This window comes from Ostrea edulis, chromosome 1, assembly GCF_947568905.1.
Source record: "Ostrea edulis chromosome 1, xbOstEdul1.1, whole genome shotgun sequence".
Lineage (NCBI taxonomy): Eukaryota > Metazoa > Mollusca > Bivalvia > Ostreida > Ostreidae > Ostrea > Ostrea edulis.
Window position 1 is genome coordinate 66,973,563 of NC_079164.1, and position 24,638 is coordinate 66,998,200.

A 24,638-nucleotide genomic window follows, 5' to 3' on the forward strand; every position below is an offset into this window, starting at 1 on the left:
TTTTGAAAGAACGTATGTAAAACTTTCAATGGAACAGAGTAAAGTTTTGTACGAATATGATGTGGACCTAATTGTCTGTTGACGTAAGATAAAAGTGAATCAAACGTGACATCATTTATACTTGGTCTTTTATATGAACGATGTCCATGACTGGGTTTCCGTCGTTGAGTATTGGGAAATAATCCCATCACATTCACATTATTTCCTTGTGGACAAGTCAAATTTCCCACATCATATACATATCGCCCTTGGTCTGGTTAAGCGATACAATGGAGTGATGCTTTCAGCCATTCGCTGCTTCATATCCAAGGAAGAAGACTGGGGCGGGAATTTATAACACACAGGTGAAACAATCATTGTCACTGTGAAACTGGTTCTACTCCCATTGGAAAGATGCTTGTAGAGGAAATTAACCAACCCTTTAACATCATGCAAGGAATATCGCAACAAAGAGCCCCTCCGAATATGTAGAAAATTAGAGGTGATTCTATCTAGTTGTCATCAAGGAGCAAGGCAAAATCTCAAAGATCCTCATACACGCCATAAGAAGAGATACAATATAAACACAAATGTTTGCCAACGTAACAAACATTAGGGAGAGGACTGAAATAGGTTATGCCTGCTGCCCAATCCCATTCACTTATTAGTGAATAAAATATTGTTTAAATTAATAACATTGATTCCAACAACTCCATATAGGTTTTGCTCCATTGATGGTTGAGCGATACAATCGAGTGATTCTTCAAGTGATCCGTTCTTATATATCCCAGCAGAAGAAAAGACTGGGAATAACATGTACAATTGATAACTGATGCAATCTATGCCTCTGACAATTGGTTGTATTTCCAATGGGATGATGCTTGATATGGAAATTAACCAACCTGTTAATTTGTCATGCTAGAAAGGTTTCAGCAAACAAAGACCCCTTCCGAAAATATGGAAAAATTAGAGGGGATTCTATTTACTTGTCATCAAGCAGCAATCTGAAAGATGCTTATATAAGAAGGCGTACAATAAAAAAACCCAATTTTTTTACAACTATGAAGTAGGAGACATATGAGAGTCAACGAAGCTCAGGAACCCATGGCTAGGACCTTTCCCCAATGCCTAAAAAAGCTGTACTATATAGAATACAGGATAGAAGAGGAACAAATTGATAGTCCTGACAGACGTAAACTAACAGGAAATATACCTGTCTATATGGCTTAAACGGTTCACACATTCAGCCCTTCAACCGACTGAAGTTAATCTGGAGACCAGGAGCAGGGGATTAAGCCGGAATCACAGATTATGTTGTCTGGTAGTGATGTAAAAGCTAGTGAAGACAAACGGGATGTTGATTCACCGAACGGTAGTACAGAAACTCAATATCCTCCAGATGATGGCAGACGAGCAGCTCTGTCTTCGCTAACCTCCAACATGGTTGGCTGATTTGTATACCTGAATACGTTCTACAAGTATCTGTATATGAAACTATGATTGACACATTCCTATATGTTTCTTTTTCATTTTTACTTTATTTTCTGAATTTTAATGTTTTGTGTCAAACAGGGTTGATTTTTCAACCATCATCCAATGTAGAATGGCCAAGTGACATGTTTTTCTGTTATCTTTTTGAAGTCAGCCGTTATTTTTATTTTACTTTTTGTTTTATAACTATCATCTTAAAAATAAAAGGGAGGAGGAGTGTTGCGCAATATTTAAAAAAATGTATACGCTTTTGAGTAATTCTGTAACACGTTAATAGACAACGATTGGGTTTTCATAAGGAAGACTTTTAGCTCAGAAGAGCTTAAAACTATCTGATCATGCACATTGACCATTAATATTTATACTGATCACATACATTATTGAATATTAGAGCAACATAAAATTCACTTTTTATGTTTAAATTAAAAACCCAAACTTACCAGAATACCAGGCAGTGTTATCATACATATGTTTGAAACTCCAAGAATTTAAATATTTATGCAGTGCAATTCTTGTGGATACCAAATATTATTTTGGCAACACTGCCATGATTGAATTCCAAATATTTTAGTTATGGGCGGGGGGGGGGGACATTAGAATTGTTTAAATGTTTTATCCAAAATATCAACAAAATTGGTAAATATCTCTATAATTGTTAAAGATTTAATAGAGTTTTAGCGGTCTTAAGAAGAAAATGTTACAATGAAGTTACCGAGGCACGATTTGTCTTAAAACAACACGGTGTATGGATTATGTACGCATACATATGAATCGATTTCTCTCTCATTATCACCAGTATGTGATCATCTTCACCCATATGAGACTAATAGAATCCTTCATTAGCTCGAGTGTGGGATAGGGAAATTCCACCGAGGGGACAAGATTCGCAGCCTAGGACTAGGCTTTGCCGAGTCCTGGACAGTGAACCTTGTTCCAGAGGTGGAATTTCCCTATCCCACACGAGTAAATAATGAAGGATTATTTTTCTCACATTTTACCTACAGTTTAGTGCATACATGTATATGTAGGAGCTTTGAGAAAATTCTAAATTATCAAAATCCTCATTTGAACTTCAATGCAAAAATTAGATAGGCAGAAAGAGCATACCCGAAAATGGTTTACACTGTAAGAAAGCTATACTACATTAAAATTTAAAGATAACAATGCAAAATATTTTTACTTTACTGTATACTGAAGTTTCAATTTCTGATTGTTATTTGCATATGCCATAAAAGGTAATATTTAAAGGTAGCTATCTTTTAATCAGGTAAATGGAGTAATCCGTAGTCAAAATCAGTGTTATAACTCTCAAAAAACCAAATCTTTAAAATGTTTATTACCTGAAATTGTCATTAAATTAAGAATATATTTCAAAACAATCACCCGGTCGTGGGTTGAGCTCACTACTTCTCAGTTCTCAATTGATGATTTGATTTTTAAATTTTAGTCATGAAAGGTGAAGATAACCAACACTGATCCATCTCATCAATCCCATAAGCAATACAAAAATGAGAGTTGGGCAAACACTGATCCTTGGACACATCAGAGGTGGGATCAGGTGCCTAGGAGGAATAAGCATCCCCTGTCGACCGGTCACACCCGCCGCGAGCCCTATATCTTGATCGGGTAAACGGAGTTATCCGTTGTCAAGATCACTGTATCAAGAACGGCTTAACAATCGGTTTGAAATTCGTCAGACAGCATTTGACCCAGTAATAGGTTGTATTGGCAAATTAGATCGTTGTAACGACCATATAATTTGCGAAATGCAGGTAAACGAAGTTGTCCGTAGTCAATATGATATGTTTACCTGTATCTATAAATCTACTTCTTCCTCTTAACTGCATCGGTGGGGAATCTATACATGATGCAGGTTCGTTTTGACTATGTCATTTGAGTGTAATCGAAAGCAAAACAAAACGGCATCTTTGATTACAGCTCGGAAGTAGTAAATGCAAGGTGAAGATAACGAACAGTGATCAATCTCATAACTCCTACAAGCAATACAAAATAGATAGTTGGGCAAACACGGACCCCTGGACACACCAGAGGTGGGATCAGGTGCCTAGGAGGAGTAAGCATCCCCTGTTGACCGGTCACACCCACCGTGACCTTCATATCCTGATCAGGTAAACGGAGTTATCCGCAGTCAAAATCAGTGTGCCAAGAACGGCTTAACAATCGGTATGAAACACGTCAGACAGCATTTGACCCAATGCGAGGTTGTATTGACGAACTAGATCGTTATAACGACCATAGAATTTGCGAAATGCTGACTTCAATCGAGACTGTTGAAATCCCGGTACCGTTTGTCATACAGTTGAGTTGTCAGTTTGCCGTTAATGTCTACTTTCAATAAAATATCTAAGTATGAAGCAGAAGTGGACGACTCTGTGGTGTCCTTTATTTCGAGCTCACAGGGATATATCAAATCGACATATGAATAAAAGCTATCATTGTTAATAGACAAAACGTCATCGATATATCTAAAAGTCGAATTGAAGGTCACAGCGAGAGATTTTTTCTTCTCACGTAGAAGTTTTTGAATAAATTCTGCTTCATATGAATATAAAAACAGGTCAGCTAACAAAGGAGCACAATTCGTGCCCATGGGAATTGCAACAGACTATAGTGAATCTATAGTGAAAGTAAGCTAGACTTTCCGATCCCATTCAGGTGTAAACATGATCCAGTAAAAGATCTGTAGCTGAGAGGGGAAGTGGATGGCCCCAGATGAAGGGTAGATTTTAGGAAGGGCAGACTTTTTGGATTTTGTACAATGTTTAAATCCCTTCGCACGGTACTCTGATGGTGTTTGGGTGGTGCAGATTTAGCCCACAGGAGAGAAAATCAAAACGATAGAAGGTTCTCTGGTCAGAGCCTGATTTATATGCCAGTATACATGGCTAATATGTAATTTAGAGTAATAATTTTTTTAGCTATACCTATATGAAATACAATTTTGACATAAAATGGAAATAAGATTTTTTACTAGTATGTCATAATCAACTTTGATGAATAACCTTACCCGCATGCTTCAAACAAAAAAGCTGTTAGCTGTCACCTTTGGTATCTTGCACGAACAATTTAGTCATTTCGTAGGTACGACTTCGTTTTCTCATACATACTAATTACTAAAGTCTTATGAACGACATAGTTATCGTGCACGCACGACTTGGTTATGTCGCATATACGACTTCAATCTGTAACACGTATGATTTACTATGTCGTATGTACGATTTAATATCTGTACTTACGTCTTAGTACCTCATACGTACATGTACGACTTAGCAAAAATATTTTCATCTCTGATCTTACCAAACTTTCAATAGTGTTCAGGATAAATTCTTCCACAAGATCGCTTGGATCAACAGTTTAACGAATGAACCACTGAATTTCATTCTTCATAGTAATCAAGTTTTGTGTGATTTGTCTTTCTCTGTCCATAAGCCCCTCTCCATAAGCATTTAAAGTCTTGTACATCATCTTTTTCCTTTTTGTCCACATTTGGTCCGGCGATGTGACAAAAAGAACATCATTATTCGGCCGAAAAAAATATCGACCAATAAACGTGGCAGGTCGACTAGCCGTCGTACTTGCAGTTGGCTCTTTTAGAAAGATATCTCGAACGAGTTCCGATGAGCTGACGATAAGAAATGTTTTCCCTAGACATGTAAACTGAAATAGATCCCCGTATTTTTAACTCCATTTATCGAACATAAGGTGGACTTTCCCCAAATCCAAATCACACAGCACACCAAGAAAAGGTTTACCCGGGGGACCAGGACATTTCTTATCTTTTTGCCATCTTTTCAAAACCGAAAACATAACGTATAGACTCCCTATAATAAATATCATGTACAAAACGATCATTTTTGTATTATCTTCCTGTGCCCTATATTCGAGGTAGTAGGTAACATTCTCCATATTCATTATAGCACATAAATTCATTCACCATGTAATATCAGTTATGGAATATCTCTGGTTGATTTGGAAAGATGGACAATTATGTTCTACGTATCTATGATTGATTTGTGTTTTGTCACGTATTCAATATAACTACCTTTCATTGATTTTGATGAGCGCACCACTCTCATAAAATACAACACATCATAGATTATTTGAAGACAAGATCTATCACTGTGCTCATCGATGCAAATAAATATATATGTATCATTTTCAAATTACCAGCCTAATGAATATCTGATTTTGACACCGAAATCAGTGCTTTAAAGTTCCACAGAAGGGTTGTCTACAAAAAATGCATTTACTATTGAAATATTTTTATACAGGATATAATATTATGTGCAAAACGGCCATTATCGTGTTATCTTCCTGTGTGATATATTCGAGTTAGCTGGTAAGATTTCCCATATTCATTGTAGCTCAGAAATTCTTTCACCACGTACTACCAGTTATGGAATGCTCTGATTGATTTGGAAAGATGGAAAATTATATTCTACGTATCTATGCGAGCAGCGAAGTGAATAAATACATCATTTTCAAATTACTAGCCGAAGTTGTAATAAATACCTCTGATAGAAAGCTAAATTTGACATCGAAGTCAGAGTTACAATGTTCCACAGAACAAAAATTGTTTCCTATTGAATTACTGTTAGTATATAACATATCGATCAATACATATAATTATTCTGTAATTCAGTCATCTCTAACAATTTTGTGACCTGGGAGAAATTACGATCCCGAAGGATTTTCTTGACATAATTACACTATTGGAATAACATTTTCATGCCAGTAATTTTTTTTTTAGATTGTTTACTAAGGAGATGATCAAGCTCATCTACATAAGGTGAATTGCCATCACAAAATAATTAAAGCCTCTTTAAAACATTTTATACGAGCTTGGTCTCCGTATGATCAGTTTTGAAAATCATGACAGGCTACTGACAAACAAGTTCAAATTAGTTTTGAGAGTCAGAATACTTTCAAAGTCTTCTACATAAGAAGAAAAATCTCTTTCTGTGACCTTGAACTCGACATTTACATGTATATATACCATGTTTTATCTATCATCAATAATAACTTTTATTCTTATGTCGACTCGATATATCCCAGTGAACTTGGAATAAAAGATAACACAGAATCTTCCTCATCTGTTTAGTACTTATGCAAGGTGAAGATAACGAACAGTGATCAATCTCATAACTCCTACAAGCAATACAAATTAGATAGTTGGGCAAACACGGACCCCTGGACCAGAGGTGGGATCAGGTGCCTAGGAGGAGTAAGCATCCCCTGTTGACCGGTCACACCCACCGTGAGCCCCATATCCTGATCAGGTAAACGGAGTTATCCGCAGTCAAAATCAGTGTGCCAAGAACGGCTTAACAATCGGTATGAAACACGTCAGACAGCATTTGACCCAATGCGAGGTTGTATTGACGAACTAGATCGTTATAACGACCATAGAATTTGCGAAATGCTGACTTCAATCGAGAATGTTAAAACCCCTGTACCATCAACTTGTTTGTCAGTAGCTTACCTCGATTTAAAAACTGACTATACCCAGAACAAGCTCTTGCATATCGAATCAGTTGAGATATATAAACACCATATGCAGGTGATAATGGAATATTGCTACATAAATGTGGGAAGTTGACGATGGAGAAGCTGAAATCATCCCGTTTGTCATACAGTTGAGTTGTTAGTTTGCCGTTAATGTCTACTTTCAATAAAATATCCAAGTATGAAGCAGAAGTGGACGACTCTGTGGTGTCCTTTATTTCGAGCTCACAGGGATATATCAAATCGAATATGAATGAAAGCTATCATTGTTAATAGACAAAACGTCATCGATATATCTAAAAGTCGAATTGAAGGTCACAGCGAGAGATTTTTTCTTCTCACGTAGAAGTTTTTGAATAAATTCTGCTTCATATGAATATAAAAACAGGTCAGCTAACAAAGGAGCACAATTCGTGCCCATGGGAATTCCAACAGACTGTTGGAAGACCTGATCACCAAAGACCACGAAGATATTGTCAATGAGGAACTCTAGCATATTTTTTATTTCAACTTCAGAGTATTTGTGCGTGGAATCAGAGTGGTGTTTAACAAAGTAAGTTTTTGAATGACTGATCACTAGATATGAATATTTCCGTTTTCCGTTTTTGTTGAAGAAGCAACTGTCTATGATGTCAAAAAGTCTAGTCTTTAATTTATCGTGAGGAATGGTCGTGTATAGTGTTGAAAAGTCATAGGTTTTAATGCTATTGATTTGGGAAAAATTCTGTGATTTGAAGTTTACTAAAAGTTCTTTAGAATTTTTTAGAATCCACATTTGATTAACACCACTTCTGGCATATGTAGTCGCACAGTAAGTTTGAAGTTTCTCCTTCACAGCTGTTAACATTTTCGTGAGGAGCAAAGATAGGGGCTTAGTAGAGCACTTACTGGATCCAGCAATGTATCTTTGTTTGTAAGGGTTTTTATGTAGTTTAGGAATCCAGTATAGGTACGGTAACTCATAGTCATTCGACCCATTGACTGGAATATTAAATGTGTCTAAAACTGAAGCATGGTTTTGAAGAATTTCGTCTTTTGAAAGGGCAGTTGGAGTATAAGTATGATTACCAAAAGTGGAATTAATGCCAAGTTCGTTTAAAATACAGTTGTAATAATGAGCCTTACAAACAAAGACAATGTTGTTACTAGCTTTGTCAGCTGGAACCAAAACATATTCCTCATGTAACCTATCTAATTCTTTTATCACTTCTGGTTTACTAAACACAGAAGGATAGATGGTACGTACTTTTGTTTTCATGTGTCTAATGCGGGATTTTAATATCCCTCTTATGCTTTTAACCCATTCTGACAATGTATCAAGTTCTTCTTTTTCATATTTAGCCCATCGTCTGGCATAATCTTCGACAGAACTCATAATAGAGATGAAGTTCTGTCGCCAATTAAAAGACCGAGGTTCTCTGTATTTAGGACCTTTAAGAATAAGTGATTTGAGGTCCTCATTTTCAACTATATCAACATCACCAGTAATAACATGTCCAGCTGGACTGTAGTTGAAAGAAGATGAAGAACAAGAACATGTTGGTGGATTACGTATAAGATGGTCTATATCTAAGCACTGCAAAGTTTGTTTATAATTAAAAAGTTTGGATGCAATAGTAGAAGTATAGCTGTAGGAAATACAGGGTGTAGACTTGAACTTGAAATAAGTTGGAATACACGACTGAACCCTTTTATGACGAAGAATGTTGCTTATGTTGACGGCATCTATTCCTTTGTTTGTAAATTTGAGCTTAAGGAACTGACGGCATGATTTGGAAGGAATATCATCCATGGTCCGTGCTGGTTTATAGAGCCTGTGGTAGGCAACATCCATAATCATAGAGTTAAGTCTATATTCAGGTGTTGAAAAATCCAAGTATAGACTAGCCATAGCTTCTTCAAATAACGTATGTAAAACCCTCAATGGAAAGTTTTGTACGAATATGATGTGGACCCAATTGTCTGTTGACGTGAGGCAAAAGTGAATCAAACGTGACATCATTTATACTTGGTCTTTTATATGAACGATCTCCGTGACTGCGTTTTCGTCTTTGGGTATTGGGAAAGAGTCCCATCACATTAACGTTATTTCCTTGTGGACTAGTCAAATTTCCCACATCATATACATTATCATTGCATCCATATGGAAATGCAGTGCCTAGGGTCCTGATCCAGTGATCTTCTCGTTGTCTACGAAAATGGGTGCTTAATGTAGGATTGTTTGTGTGATGGTAATTTTTTTTCTAAAATCCTTACCCTCATGGACAAGATGGAGTGGTCCGGTGCATTAAAATGCTTGTAAAGAAGTTGGTTACCACCATTATTAATTTGAAATCTGTGCCCCGATATTCTTTTATTAAGTGAACCCTTGGTTTCTCCCACATAAATTAAGCCACACAGGTTACACTCAATGGCGTAGACAACGTTAGAAGATTTACAAGTCAGATTATCAAACGTTTTGGTACAGAAACTACGTCCAGTTAAATTACTACTAAATGAATTTTTAGTGATCAGTATATCACAAGTTTTGCAATTTTTTGCAGAACATTTTGAGGTTGAACACATGAGGTCTGAAAAGGAATTATCAAATATATCTCTTAAAGGAACATAACAGTCTTTAATTTGGGTATAAGAATTTTGGTTTCTGTACCAAAGCTGACAATCTGACGATTGTACATACGACAAATCTTTGATATCTCGAAGGATAATCCGAGGGACACCAACCGATCTGTAGGAGCTTATATATTTTATTGAACATAGATGTTTATAGAAAACTAACAACTTAACTTCATGACAAACGGGATTACCTTAGCTTCATTGTTTTGGGTCTCGGTCCCTGTTTTTGATCATGACATACAAGTAACAATAACCTGTCTTGATCCCTGGGTTCATAATATTTTAACAAATTGCTATCTACACTACACAGATATGCTTGCATATATGATTTGTTTGAAGGGTAAATTGTTAAGTCGTTCTTTGTATACGGGTTTTGACTGCGGATTGCTCCGTTTATGTGATCAAGGTATAGGGAAAACGGCGGATAAGACTGGTCGACAGGGAATGCTTCCTCCTCCTAGACACCTCTCTTTTCTGGCATATCTAGGGTTACAACTCTTGCCCAACTCTTATTATTGCATTCCTTATAGGAGTCATCTTCACCTTTCACACCTACTTTGCTGAGACAAAATTTGTCTGATTTACATGGTGTGCGGATTGTGTACGCATAAGTGTGTAACGAGCTTTCTCACATTATCACCAGTGTGAGAATTTTTCACTCATTCTGAGACGTCAACAGTTCCACAAATTTAGACCTATGCTTACCGCCCATGGCCGTATCAGTGAGGGTTCGTTATCGTGCCAACGTCTGTCATGACATGGGACCTCCGTTTTTAAGGTCATATCCGAACGACTCGTAATTCTCAATTCTAAATGCCGAGCTTTTGGCAAAGGAACAATCATTACCTATTTTAACATCTTAGATTTGACGTGGCCATGGCACGAGCGGGGCTCAAACTCACGACCTCGCGGTTACGAATGGAAAACTCTACTTCTGAACTACCGCGACCGGTTTTTTTGCCTTATACTGATGCAACGTCATTGATTGTGACGTCATATATTTTCTATGATTTACGGTACACACAATCGAATCGCGATCGTCCTTTTCCGTAATGGGAAGGAAGACACGCAGTAAATTGATACATTTATTCGCCGGAAGCGTGCATGTGGATGATATTAAAAAGCTTGAACCGAATCCCTAAATAATGTGATATTTAGAAGAAAGATTCACCATATATTCAGTTTTGATATCATTAAAGTTTAATTCTCTCTAATACAAAACATATAAGTGAAATTGATAGTAGTAGAATTCACTATGAATTTGTTTTAGCCCCAAAGCTTGAGTTCCGTATTGTAACGTATATCTGTAAAGTTTATTGTTATTTCGGATTTCCAAAATTTCGACTTGAGCATTACTGAACAGACATTATTTGTCGAAATGCGCATCTAGTGCATCAAAATTGGTACCGTATAAGTTTTACATTCATGTACACACAGCAACTAACTCTGATGGTGTCAATCTACAAACGAGGTTTATTGTGGTTACGGAAAAAAGCCGAATAGTTACGATTGGCGTTGGTTACACAGTGACGTAAGATATTTGGTATTGTTTTCTTTAAATTCAATTTGATAGAGCTTTCTGGTGGACAATTTTGCGTTTTTAAGGTTACACTTACAGAAGTTCAATTCAGGATTTTGATAGTTTTGAATTTTCTAAAAGCACCTGAATTTATCACTAAATTGTAGTTTTAACTAAAAATGTGAGAAATCCTTTATTTACTCGTGTGGAATATGGACATTCCTATTCCACACTCGTACTAATGAAGGGTTTTATTATTCTAATACAGTTGAACCGTGTTTGATTACGTGAAATATAAATATACATATATTGTAGAATAAGATTTAATATTGCGGTGACCAGAGACATATACCATGGTGTGCTATGGTATGAAATATATATGGCTCTGCAATGATTTTATGGAAATTTGAAATTCAAAGCAAAATTGATCGTTCTTCTATACAAATGTTTCCAATTGATACAATTTATCAAGCAGATTATTATTTATTACACTGATCATGACCACATTCTTCACATTTAATTATATGGTCTTTATAGCTATCTAGTTCGTCAATACAACCTATCATTGGGTCAAATGCTGTCTGATATGTTTCATACCGATTGTTAGGCCGTTCTTGGCACACTCATTTTAACTACGGATAACTCCGTTTACCCGATCAGGATATAGGGCTCACGGCGGGTGTGACCGGTCAACAGGGGATGCTTACTCCTCCTAGGCACCTGAACCCACCTCTGGTGTGTCCGGGGCCCGTGTTTGCCCAACTATCTAGTTTGTATTGCTTATAGGAGTTATGAGATTGAGCACTGTTCATTGTCTTCACCTTTCATTAGACAAACTATAAAATACAAAATCTAAGAAAATATCAGTTCGCTATATATCAATACAATACACAACAGTAATTGATTTGAAAATTTACCACTATATTTATTTTATGAATACAAAATTCTACTATTCCTTACGTCAATAAACAATTGGGTTTAAGAAAATATCAAAAATATAGAGGACATACATGTAATTTAGAGATACACTGTGTAGATGTTTTATTTGTTATCTGTAAACTTCTTATGAATATGGATATTTGTATATACATTTGTTAGTTGATATTTGTATTTTCCCAGTATATATTTTCTTTGGTAGCAGATGAATTAATATTGGTAACCTATACCTGTATTCACAACAAATATTCATATACATATTGGTAATACTTGGAATAGAAAGGATCTTTTCAAGTTATTTTTTTCTTCCTTTGTCGTAACTGCCAGTGATGGAGTACAGGATTTCGGATTATTAGAAAAAGGGTTAAATTAGATTATGATATACATTGTATATCAGTAAGTTTCCCATTATTTCTCCGGCAGTCAAAAATTGTAAATAATATCTAAAGCATTTTGTCAATTATAATTCTAATAAATCATTTTGACCTATTTCCCCCTTTGAACGAAACGAACTTTGTACGGCTTGGGTTGCAGAAGCAGTCCCGGCTCCATATCCTTTGGCAGAAAGTCTGGAAGTTCACAACCCTCAGGCTCCAAGATTGTGAAACTCTGCATAAGAGTAGCCAGGAAGAGAAAAATTCTGGACTTTGCGAACACCTCACCGATACAACTTCGTTTTCCGATTCCGAAGGCAAGCATTCTGAGTTAAAATAGATTAGAAATATTGACATTCAAAGTATGCCAAACACTGTTTTCGGTATGGTTGTGTTTTTTTCCATGAAAATCTTTAGTTTACTTTTATTGTTGCTATTCTTTCGATAATATACAGTGTATATATGAGTTACAGTAGTTCACATGTACCTTTTTCTGACAGGGTCAGTAGACGGCCTTAAGCTGCCATCAGGCTGTAGAAATCTCCCAGGCTTAAATGAGAAAGGCTCGTTCCATTCCCTATCGCTATGATGGATAGCCCATGCATTGACGGTAATCTACGAAGAAACATAATTGGAGTTATGAATGATTGATTTTAAAATGTTGTGGAAAGCCTCAGTCACACTGGCTCGCACGTATTTTGAATCGTGCGATTGATGGCAAATTTGCCGAGGCACGATTAGTTTGCAATGTTTGCCACGATATCCACCTGCAATGGTATACTGCGATGTGGTAAAAGCTCATCGTACGATAGGTACTTGATAACCGTATGACTGGTAGTAAGAATGGTCGCGCAATCACGTATGATTGGAGAAGAACAACCACAAGTTCAGTCATTGGTATCGTACCACAAGTGGTTACGATCAGCGAATGACCCTACGATCAACTGAGGCCACCTGCTACGGCTTGCATGATCGATCACAACAGTCGAGGTGGTTGTTCCATTAGCTTTGCCATCAGTTTTCACCTAGCTCTTGAACAGTAAACACTGTCAAACGCATTCGCCATGCCTCCCAAGAAAGGAAATGATCATAAGAAGAGACAGGCAGATTCAGAGCAAAAACCCAATGTTTTGGAAACTTTGGCAGAGGTTATTCCTGTACCGGCAAAACACGTCGTCATAGAAATAAAGCTGTAACGACAGCATCCTGTTGTTGTTGCTGTATCTGTAGTAGAATCAACATAATACCGTCATAATAATATACGAGCGTTGAAGAAAATGATCAATACTCCAGAAGCCACTCCAGAAATTCTAGACTGCGAGCTACACTGATCGTGAAGTTGTAAAAGAGGTGGCATCATCAATCGCCAGATGCTAAATCAAGTTGTACGACCAATCGAGCGAGTTTTGACCCACGATCCCACGATTGGTAGTGCGTCCATGCACGACTGATGGTACGATCACGCAGGACCTGTTTGCGATTTTAAGTAGTATGTTTGAATTTTCCAACATGACCATTGACCTTCTGCAACTGATTCTCTTCTTGCGATCACCCACGATTATGGGGATCATTCCTGCGCTCTTTCTACGATTTGCCCACGATTCCAAAAAAAACTCGGTCGTACCTAGGTCGTAACCTGGTTGTTAGCTCGGTGTGATTGGGCCATACGTAAATTGACTCAACAACATGAACATTGTATAAAGTGAATTTTCAGGTCGAGATGTCATTTCTTCACTTTTTAAATTTCTTATGACAAATTTATGTCTATGTTGAAAGATAGGATTGATCGTGTTCTGTCATAATGTATGGAACTATCAATACAGACAAATTGATAAATGGAGAAACGCAAATTTACTTTTCTTAACAGGGACGAATTGCTGAAGAATAATGAATGTTCCAGTAGAACGGCATATTTTAATAACTATATATACTATATATCTCAAAATCGAAGGGTTTGACGGTACATCATAATAGTACACATGAATCAGTATAGCATTTCGAGAAAATAGACATGCTTTTTGCGAGATCCTGAATGTTCTTAAAAATAGTGGATAAGTTATAAGCGAACTCAAACTTAAAAAAACACCACAGAGTCATCATCATCTATTTCGTACTTAAATATTCTATTGAGGATAGATATGCTAACGGCAAACTAACAACCCAACTTTATGACAAATGGATGACTTCAGAATCTCCATCGTCAACTTTCCATATCTATGTAGCAATATTCCATTATTACCTGCATACGGTATTTTGTCTCTCAACTGATTTTATTTGCTAGATCTTGTTCTGCGTATGATCAGCTTTTAAATCAGGTCAAACTACTGGAAAAACAAGTTGGTGCTGCAAGGGTTTCAACAGTCTTATTTAAAGCCAGCACTTTGCAAATTCTATGGTCTGTGTAGGAGTTATGATACTGATATCTTCACCTTTTCATAAGAAGTAGAGAAAGGTGAATACCATAGAGAGGTTTACTTTGTTAAACACCACTCTGGTTCAACGCACAAGTATAAAAATATGTTGGAGTTCCTCATTGAAAATATCTAAATAGTCTTTGGTGATCAGGTCTTGCAACTGTCTGTTAAAATTCCCATGGACGCGAATTGTGCTACTTTTTTTCTGACCTGTTTTTATATTGTTATGAAGCAGAATTTATTCTGCAGGGGATGCTTACTCCTCTTAAGCACCTGATTCCACCTTTGGTGTGTCCAGGGATCCGTGTGTGTCCAACCTTTGTATTGCTTATAGGAGTTATGAGATTGATCGCTGTTCGTTATCTTTACCTTTCATTCAAAAACTTCTACGTGAAAAAATCCTTTGCTGTGGTCTTCAATTCGACATTTAGATATATCGACAACATTTTAACCATTAATAATGATAATTTCATTCATATGTCGATTCGATATATACCTGTGAACTCGAAATAAAAGACGTCACAGAGTCGTCCACTTCTGCTTCCTACTTAGATATTTTGTCAGAAATAGATATCAACGGCAACCTAACAACTCAACTTTATGATCAACGTAATGATCTCCGCTTCGACATTTTCATCTTCCCTTATTTATGTAGCTATGTTCCATTATCACCTGCATATGGTATTTATATCTCTCAATTGATTCGATACGTCAGAACTTGTTCTGAGTATGATCAGATTTTCAATTGAGGCAGGCTACTGTTAATGATGCAGTGGTTTAGACAGTCTCGTTCAAAGTCATCATTTCGCAAATTCTATGATCATTATAACGATGTAGTTTGCCAATAGATCCTATCATGGGGCTAAATGCTGTCTGTCGTGTTTCTTACCGATTGTTAGACCGTTCTTGGCACACTGATTTTGACACCGTTTTACTTATCAAGATATAGTGCTCATGGCGGGTATGACCGGTCGACAGGGGATGCTTACTCCTCCTAGGCACCTGATCCTACCTCTGGTATATCCAGGGGTCTGTGTTTGTCTAACTATCTATTTTGTATTGCTTATTGGAGTTATGAGATTGATCAATGATCGTTATCTTCACCTTTCAAGAAAAAACATTCCTTAAGCCTGTTTACATACCAGTTTGACATAGGGTGTAAACTATGGTATATATTCCAATATAATCTTAAGCAGAACTTTGAACTCCTTATGAGGCCCCATCGTAGCCACAAAGATCATGGTGTGAGCAAATATATTACAAAACAATTCTTACATAGTTAATATGACCCTTGTGGTGTTTGACAATATTCTAAAAGAATTTCCTTGACCTTGGAACTCATGGTGTGAACTTGAAGCTTTCAAATTCGTTTTGCTATTATTGATTCAATGGTTCTTGACTAGAATATTTTTAAGCATCCCACCCTACTTTTTATGGAAGAGGACATGATGCTACATTTGAATACACTAAATTCTTTTTCTCAAGGATCTGTTATGTGGTTTGTAATGACGTTGATATCGGATTTGCTGATTCAGCATTTACGTTTTGTTTCATTTTTTACGGGTGAGTGGAGTGAGTTATTTTTTGAGCGAGTATAAAAGTGACCGGTTCGGGCGTTCGTGTTCAGATTGGGTACGGTAACAACATCAGCCAGGTGCAACGTTTGCAATTCTTACTTTTACTGAAAATGGTGATTGCCCAGATTGATATGGACTTGCAGTAAACGGGTAAGAATTGAATAAGGAAGGATTCTCTTAGGTGAGCATGTGTTTATTGCTAGCTGGTAAGTGTATCTTGTAGGTATTTTGGTAGTTCGCGAGTAGTTTAGTTTAGCAAGGTTTTCGATGTTTAGTTTATTGGCAAGTTGTTAGTTTCAAGAAATTAATATCAGTGCACGAGTAAATACAAAAAAGTAATTTAGAAGGACAAGGCATGTGAATAATACGAGAGTCAACTGTATGGAAGACCAAGCGGATATTTGACAGAGTATAAAGGGCGTGGTAAACTTTCATTAAGGATGACCGAGAGTTGGAGACCTTGGAGTCCGAGGCTTACGGTCGGAGTTAGCATCTGGTAGGAAACCTGGCGGAGGAGTGTTCGTGGTTCAGAAAGCATGATTAGCACGGGTTGGTGGGAACCAGAACTCAGTTCCTTTCAGGGTGCATTCAGTGAAATAAAACGAATTTTGAAAGTGACTCAAAATATAGAGACGCATTATTAAAACAAAAATGATTTGTATTTGTAAAAATTGAGTCTGTCGGAATTTTTTCTAAATTTTTGCTACTGTGAATATCGAGTATTACTCAGTGATTTGAAACTTACAAAATTTGATAGTTCTATGTATTATAGATTTTAATAGAGAATTATGACATTAGCCAATAGTTGTAAAAATAGTATCAGATAATAGCAGTGTTATTTGTTTATCATTCAGGCTTGTTTCGTGTATGAATGGAAAGAAGTGAGAGTTAATATTCATCTTTTGTTTCATTTTGTTTAATAAATCAATTCAATTTTGTTTATTCTAAAATTTATTATTTTTCCATATCAGTCTAACAAAATCTAAAAGAAATTATTAAAAGCTGAGAATAAATCAGAAATGCCCGCTTGAGTTTTCAGCTTTCAGCTCGAGTAAGCTACAAAGCGGGTGTTTGAAATATTGTTCTATTCTACGGTAGAAAATATATTCTGAAAACAATTGGAGCACAAAAATGTAATGAATGTTGTATGTGTATTTCAATGAGAAAACAAAATGCTTTCTGAAAAGGGGGCAAATATTACGGTGAAATATCTCATCAATGTCAACCAAAAAATGCTTCGCTTAGAGTGACTTACTTACTCCACATCCCCTATAACATTATGTGTAATGGAATAAATTGTAAATTAGTATCAGTCTGGAAATTTGAATGACGTACAATTGTGTTTTTATCCACAGGAACACCGGCGATATTTGTCATCTCTGTTGTGGTATGGAGAAGAATTGGAGAATGTGATATATAACGAAGTGTTTCCATGGTAACCGATTCCACCAATGCACAGTGCCGCCTGTCGGCCAAATTTGGTTTTCTAGTAGCACCGATCGCATTGTCAACTTCTGTTTGGAGTGACTTCTGAAGATCCGGTCGTTTTGCCAATATATGAATCATGGATAGCAATGTTCCTCTTGTGGTCAAGTGACCTGGAAAAATAAATCAGTCCCTAACTTGTAAATGTATGATAATGTATGGGCTAACCATGACGGTAGTACATGGCAATAACTGGGAGAGTATTGTATGATGATAACTGGGACGGTAGTGTGTGATGATAACTGAGACGGTAGTATATGATGATAACTGGGAGGATAGTGTATGATGATTACTGAGTTGGTAGTTTTTGGTGCTAGCTGGGTCGGTAATGTGTGATGATAACTGAGACGGTAGTATATGATGATAACTGGGACGGTAGTGTATGATGATAACTGGGACGGTAGTGTATGATAACTGGGACGGTAGTGTATGATGATAACTGGGACGGTAGTGTATGATGATAACTGGGACGGTAATGTATGATGATAACTGGGACGGTAGTGTATGGTGATAACTGGGACGGTAATGTATGGTGATAACGGGGTCGGTAATGGATGGTGATAAATGGAACGGTAGAGAACTGTGATAGCTGGTAGTATTGCCCATGTCTGGAATGATTGTTCATGTGCATTAATTGAGATAGTCCAGACCAATCCTGTCACTAGCTTTCGTAAAATCTTCACTTATAATTACTATATTGCACATTTTTCGTAAAAGTTTAATATACATTAATCTTCCTTGTATAAAACCGTTTGCCGAGATAAAAGTTACAATATGATGGCACCTACCAGCCCCGATTAGGTCCACGATCATGGACCAAAGATGGAAGTCGCTAAACCACTGATGTCCGGATGGATCTCGTTCCAAGGTTTTGTTCTTTAGAAATTGATATACGCCTTTGTCCCCTGTTTCTTCTTTCTTTTTAAGGGGAAATTATATTTATTGAATAACAAGAAAACACTCCGTATTCAGATCAATTCGATTTTCATTTCTACGATTCAATTCAAAACATTTTATCTCTCTTGTTAGAACTCATTCTGATGTATGATCAAGCTATCACAAGGCAGGCTGCGCACAAATGAACACAGAACAGATAAGTTTTTCAACTTACCGACATACTGTCTAACATGTCCATTAACTGGTCTTTCATTTTCAACACATTTTTAAGTTTTGCCGAATGTGGGAGCGGTAAAAACCGAAGAAATGGAAGTGCACCGTACACAATATCATGCCCCATGTTTGTGATTTCGTTGAACTTGTGATCGAATCTCTTCATCAAGGATTGAAGTTGACCGTGTCTACCGAAACTTCGTCCAATCAGCTAAGATAAAGATGCATTTATTTCTGCTAAATATATTTCTTGATTTATCAACCTAAGAAATATAGCTTAAACATGGGAAATTGTATTTTTGCATCAAAGACAAATTTTGTTTGGTGTGATAACTAGCTAAGTTAGTAAGTTAAGTAAACAACAAGCTAACGATACTACACTCAACACTCCATGATTTAACCTTACTCAGTAAACAACATGCTAACGGGATTTTGCACAACACTCGATGGTTTAGCGTCACTCAGTAAACAACACGTTAACGGTACTACACTCATCTAATTCGATACGCAAGAGCTTGTTCTGCATCTAGTCAGTTTTTAGATCGAGACAACCTACTGACAAACAAGTTGATGATACAGGGATTTCAACAGTCTCAATTGAAGTCAGGATTTCGCAAATTCTATGGTCGTTATAACGATCTAGTTCGTCAATACAACCTATAATTGGGTCAAATGCTGTCTGACGTGTTTCATACCGATTGTTAGGCCTTTCTTGGCACACTGATTTTGACTACGGATAACTCCGTTTACCTGATCAGGATATAGGGCTCATGGCAGGTGTGACCGGTCGACAGGGAATGCTTACTCCTCCTAGGCACCTGATCCCACCTCTGGTATGTCCTGGGTCCGTGTTTGCCCAACTATCTATATTATATTGCTTATAGGACTTATGAGATTGATCACTGTTCGTTATCTTCACTTTTCACTCAACACTGCATGGTTTAACGTCACTCAGTAAACAACACTCTAATGGTACTACACTCAACATTCGATATTTTAAAGTCACTGTAACAACATGCTAACGGTACTACATACACCATGGCATTCCATAGTTTAACGTCAATCAGTAAACAATACGCTAACGGTACTACAAACAACATTCCATGGTTTAACTGACTGTAAACAACACGCTAACAATGTTACACTCAACACTCGATAGTTTAACGTCACTTTAAACAACACGATAACGGTACTACACACACCAGTCCATGGTTTAACGTTACTCAGTAAGCAACATGCTAACGATACTACACACAATACTCCATGGTTTAACGTCACTCAGTAAACAACACGCTAACGGTACTACAAACAATACCCCATGGTATATTGTCACTGTAAACAACACGCTAACGGTACTACATACACCATGGCATTTCATGGTTTAACGTCAATCAGTAAACAACACGCTAACGATACTACAAACAACACTCCATGGTTTAACGTCACTGTAAACAACACGATAACGGTACTACACACAATACTCCATGGATTAACGTCACTCAGTAAATAACACGCTAATGGTACTACACCCAGCACTTGCTGGTTTAATGTCACTGTAAGTAACACGCTAACGGTACTACAAACACCATGGCATTCCATGGTTTAACGTCACTCAGTAAACAACACGCTAACGGTACTACAAACACCATGGCATTCCATGGTTTAACGTCAATCAGTAAACAACACGCTAACGGTACTACAAACAATACCCCATGGTATATTGTCACTGTAAACAACACGCTAACGGTACTACATACACCATGGCATTTCATGGTTTAACGTCAATCAGTAAACAACACGCTAACGTAACTACACACAACACGCAGTCATTTAACCGAACTCTAAACAACTCGCAGGTAAGCTCTAGATAGAAGTTCTGTCACGTCTAGTCACCCCAACTCAGTGACACAAAAACATTTGGTTAATCGTAAATAAAATTCTTAAAACATCACCGTCAATGATATCATGTCGTTGGTCTAACAATAGCATAAAACAAAAACGCTGTCACGCTAATGGAACTACATATAGCGCGCTCTAAGGCTATTAAAACAAAGCGCGTCGGACACAACTTAACAGAGGATGTAGTAGCTGGTGTAATCAAACGAAGTCATTAACCTGACACAACACGTTTTAAACTAGGTACAGACTCATATAACAAACTGGCACGGCACACTGTTGCGCTGACACAACGTGCAAAGAATATACATGTACATGAAATCTTCGTGAATTCACAAATCATGACGTCGTACCATCCCATTGTGAGACACTGCTATTGAGAACTAGCTGTCGTTTGTCAAAGCGTCATTGTGCCAGCACAGAATTGTTACAATTCGCAGTTGCGTACAACTTTACACATCACACCGTTGTTCAAAACAACAAAATACAACGTTGCGGTAGTACAACTGAACATAACTCACCGTTGTGCTACAACAAACTTACAAAACGCAAAGTTTGGCTGATAATTACTATACGCAACACACCACTACCATAATATATAATGCTCTAATCGTCGTCAGTTCGTGTTTTACCAGCAACCTTTTCAACCACGAGGGGCTTAATAACACATCGTCGCTCCAACAATACACCTCTCCTTTTAACAACGGAACGCTGTCCCACTGATACAAATTTACATAACACAATGTTGCGTATTCTTTTAAATAGAGATAACTTCTAATCACATGTTGCCGGTAAATACAAACTTCATTGAAATCGCTCATGGACTGACAATAATTTCTATAAACAACACACAACATACCAATATCTGTTATACACACAGCATACCTTCACGCTTGTAGAACTCACGCCAAGCTTTTCCCAGCGGTGTTGGCCGGGAAACGCTTGGCGTGAGTTCTACAAGCGTTATCTATCAATAACGCTACAAAAATAAAATTTGCTTTCGAAAATACATATGAGCATGAACGGAGGCTTCACGCCTGCGTATTATGTAATCTGCATATAAGCATGCCGGCGTGAAGCGTTGCTGTTCATATTCTCATGTATTCTCAAACATGAAATCTATTTCTTGTCGTTCCTTTCTGCTTACAATTCTGTAGGATATTCTCAGCCGTTAAAGAATAGTACTATATTGATCAAGATTCATATGCACATTTTTCACAACTACAAATCATTTTAAAATAAGGTAATTGATATTACAGTAGATAAGAATATCAAAGGTAAAACATGGGAAATGTAAATATAAGTACATACTAAAACATGGGAAATGTAAATATAAGTACATACTAATACGGAAACCATGAATGTACATAGCAAAATCTTTGTTTCCATTTCCCAAATTATCCGTTTTGGGCATTTTAAGTCTACCTTGCATATCTATATGTGACAGTAAATCTTTTCACTCCAATATGATATGAAAGTTTGATATCGATATAAGAAAATAACAGAAATGCTAATGACATCACCAAATTCTCGGTAGCCATGCAATGCACAATCACTGCTGCGCAATCAGCTATAAATTATTAAAAGTGATTTATTTAGATACGTGTTGCTGTATAAATATCGAATTCTATCTTTTGTACTGATAGCGCATTCGAAATATTATGTCTTTTACACTAACGTTTTATAGTAATCAAATTCTTGAAAAATATTGTAACAGTTCGTTCAAAAAGTAGGCGGACAAATAGGGACGCTTTGAAAAAGAATTGGGCGGACATATAGTGACAATTTGGTCCAAAATTGGGCGGGCATTTAGTGCATACGGACATATAGTGATAGTTTGGTTCAAAATTGGGCGGACATTTAGTGCAGGCGGACATATAACGACAGTTTGGTCCAAAATTGGGCAGACATTTAGTGCAGGCGGACATATAGTGACAGTTTGGTCCAAAATTGCGGGAACATTTAGTGAAGGCGGACATATTGTGACAGTTTGGTTCAAAATTGGGCGGACATTTAGTGCAGGAGGACATGTAGCACAGGCGGGCATACAAGGACTCAACATCGGGTAGCAAGTGCAGATTGTCATATTGTACTTTGTGTATTACTATCATCCGGTCAATCAAAAAATTACCACATGCCAATATATGAAACGGTTATAATGAAATTGACAATTCAATTACAAGATTATCGCTTATCGCAAGATTTGAATTTCATCGCTTTCAAACTTTAAAAACTACGCAAAATATTTCATTAAAACACATTTTAAGGTAGTTTTATGCACGAAAGGAATTAATTTTGGTGAAAAAATGAAAAAAGTTTACTAACATGAGTTGTGTCCTTTAATAAGTGCGGCTTATTCGAGAAATAAATAAAAAGATACCCAAATAAATGTTTTAATTTCAAAACGTAATATATGAAGTTTCAGTTGTAATGGACCTTGTATATCAAATGATAATCGAAAGGTGAAGATAACGAACAGTGATCAATCTCATAACGTCTATAAGCAATACAAAATAAATAGTTGGGCAAACACGGACACTTGGACACACCAGAGGTGGTATCAGGTGCCAAGGAGGAGTAAGCATCCCCTGTCGACTAAACAAATCTTGAGAGATAAATAATCTATTTACGTCGTCTAAGAATATATTCATTCTTATCCTTTTAGGAAAAGGTTAAAGAAAGCATTTTTCATTCGGCAACGATGCGCTTCCGTAGATCAGAAAATCAAAAACTGAACAGCAAAATATTATTAGTAAGACTTTTCTTACCAAATCTTCAATAGTGTTTAGGATAAATTCTTCCACAATATCGCTCGGATCAACAGTTTGACCAATGAACGACTGGATCTCATTCTTCATAGTAATCAAGTTTTGTGTGATTTGTCTTTCTCTGTCCATAAGCCCCTCTCCATATGCATTCAAAGTCTTGTACATCATCTTCCTCCTCTTTGTCCAATTTTTGTCCGGCGTTGTGACAAAAACAACATCACTATTAGGCCGAAAAAAATATTGACCAATAAACGTCGCAGGTCGACCAGCCGTCGTAGTTGCTGTAGGCTCTTTCAGAAAGAGATCTCGAGCGAGTTCCGATGAGCTGACGACAAGAAACTTTTTACCTACACATGTAAACTGAAATAGATCCCCGTATTGTTTACTCCATTTATGGAGTACAACGTAGAGTTTATCCAAATCCAAATCAAACAACACACCTAGAAAAGGTTTACCTGGGGGGCCAGGAAATTTCTTTTCTTTCTGTCTTTTTTTCAAAACCGAACACACAAAGTACGAAATCACTATAATGAATAATATATACAAAGCAGCCATTTTTGTATGATCTTCCGGTGCCCTATATTCGAGTTAGCAGGTGAAATTCTGCATATTCATTGTAGCACAGAAATCCATTCCCCATGAACTACGCATATATGGAGTGCTTAGATTGATTTCCATAGATGGACGATTATATTTTACGTATCTATGATTAATTTGATTGATCAATTTTCAAATTACTAATATATGTTGTACTAAATATCTTTAATAGAAAAGTTAAAATATGACACCGGAGTTAGTGCTTCAATGTGCACCTATGGGTCGTCTGCAAGCCGATACTTCTGAATACAGTCTGTATTATCTTTATAAACCTGGTGAAATCGTCTACTAATGGATTATTTTTAGCATATAAGAGATCGACGAACACACAATTATTCAGTAACTAAGTC

At 36.8% G+C, this 24,638-nt stretch overlaps 1 protein-coding gene across 1 annotated transcript; it reads right to left on the bottom strand.

The window, feature by feature from the left end:
- Window positions 1-11,440: 11,440 nt before the first annotated feature.
- On the bottom strand, window positions 11,441-24,268 carry LOC125646588 (cytochrome P450 1A1-like). Its single transcript, XM_056157463.1, has 7 exons — window positions 23,692-24,268; window positions 19,029-19,238; window positions 18,706-18,835; window positions 17,768-18,030; window positions 12,929-13,056; window positions 12,581-12,767; window positions 11,441-11,967 (listed from the first exon to the last, which is right to left on the bottom strand). The coding sequence occupies exons 1-7, from the start codon at window positions 24,244-24,246 to the stop codon at window positions 11,959-11,961; spliced, it is 1,482 nt and encodes a 493-aa protein (XP_056013438.1). The 5' UTR covers window positions 24,247-24,268; the 3' UTR covers window positions 11,441-11,958.
- Between the last annotated feature and the right edge of the window lie 370 nt (window positions 24,269-24,638).

Coding starts and splice junctions, on each gene's coding strand:
- LOC125646588 (XM_056157463.1), bottom strand. CDS start 24,246: ATGGCTGCTTTGTATATATTATTCATTATAGTGATTTCGTACTTTGTG. Junction 19,239..23,691: donor TAAACACTATTGAAGATTTG/GTAAGAAAAGTC, acceptor TCTTTATCTTAG/CTGATTGGACGAAGTTTCGG. Junction 18,836..19,028: donor ACATGTTAGACAGTATGTCG/GTAAGTTGAAAA, acceptor CCCCTTAAAAAG/AAAGAAGAAACAGGGGACAA.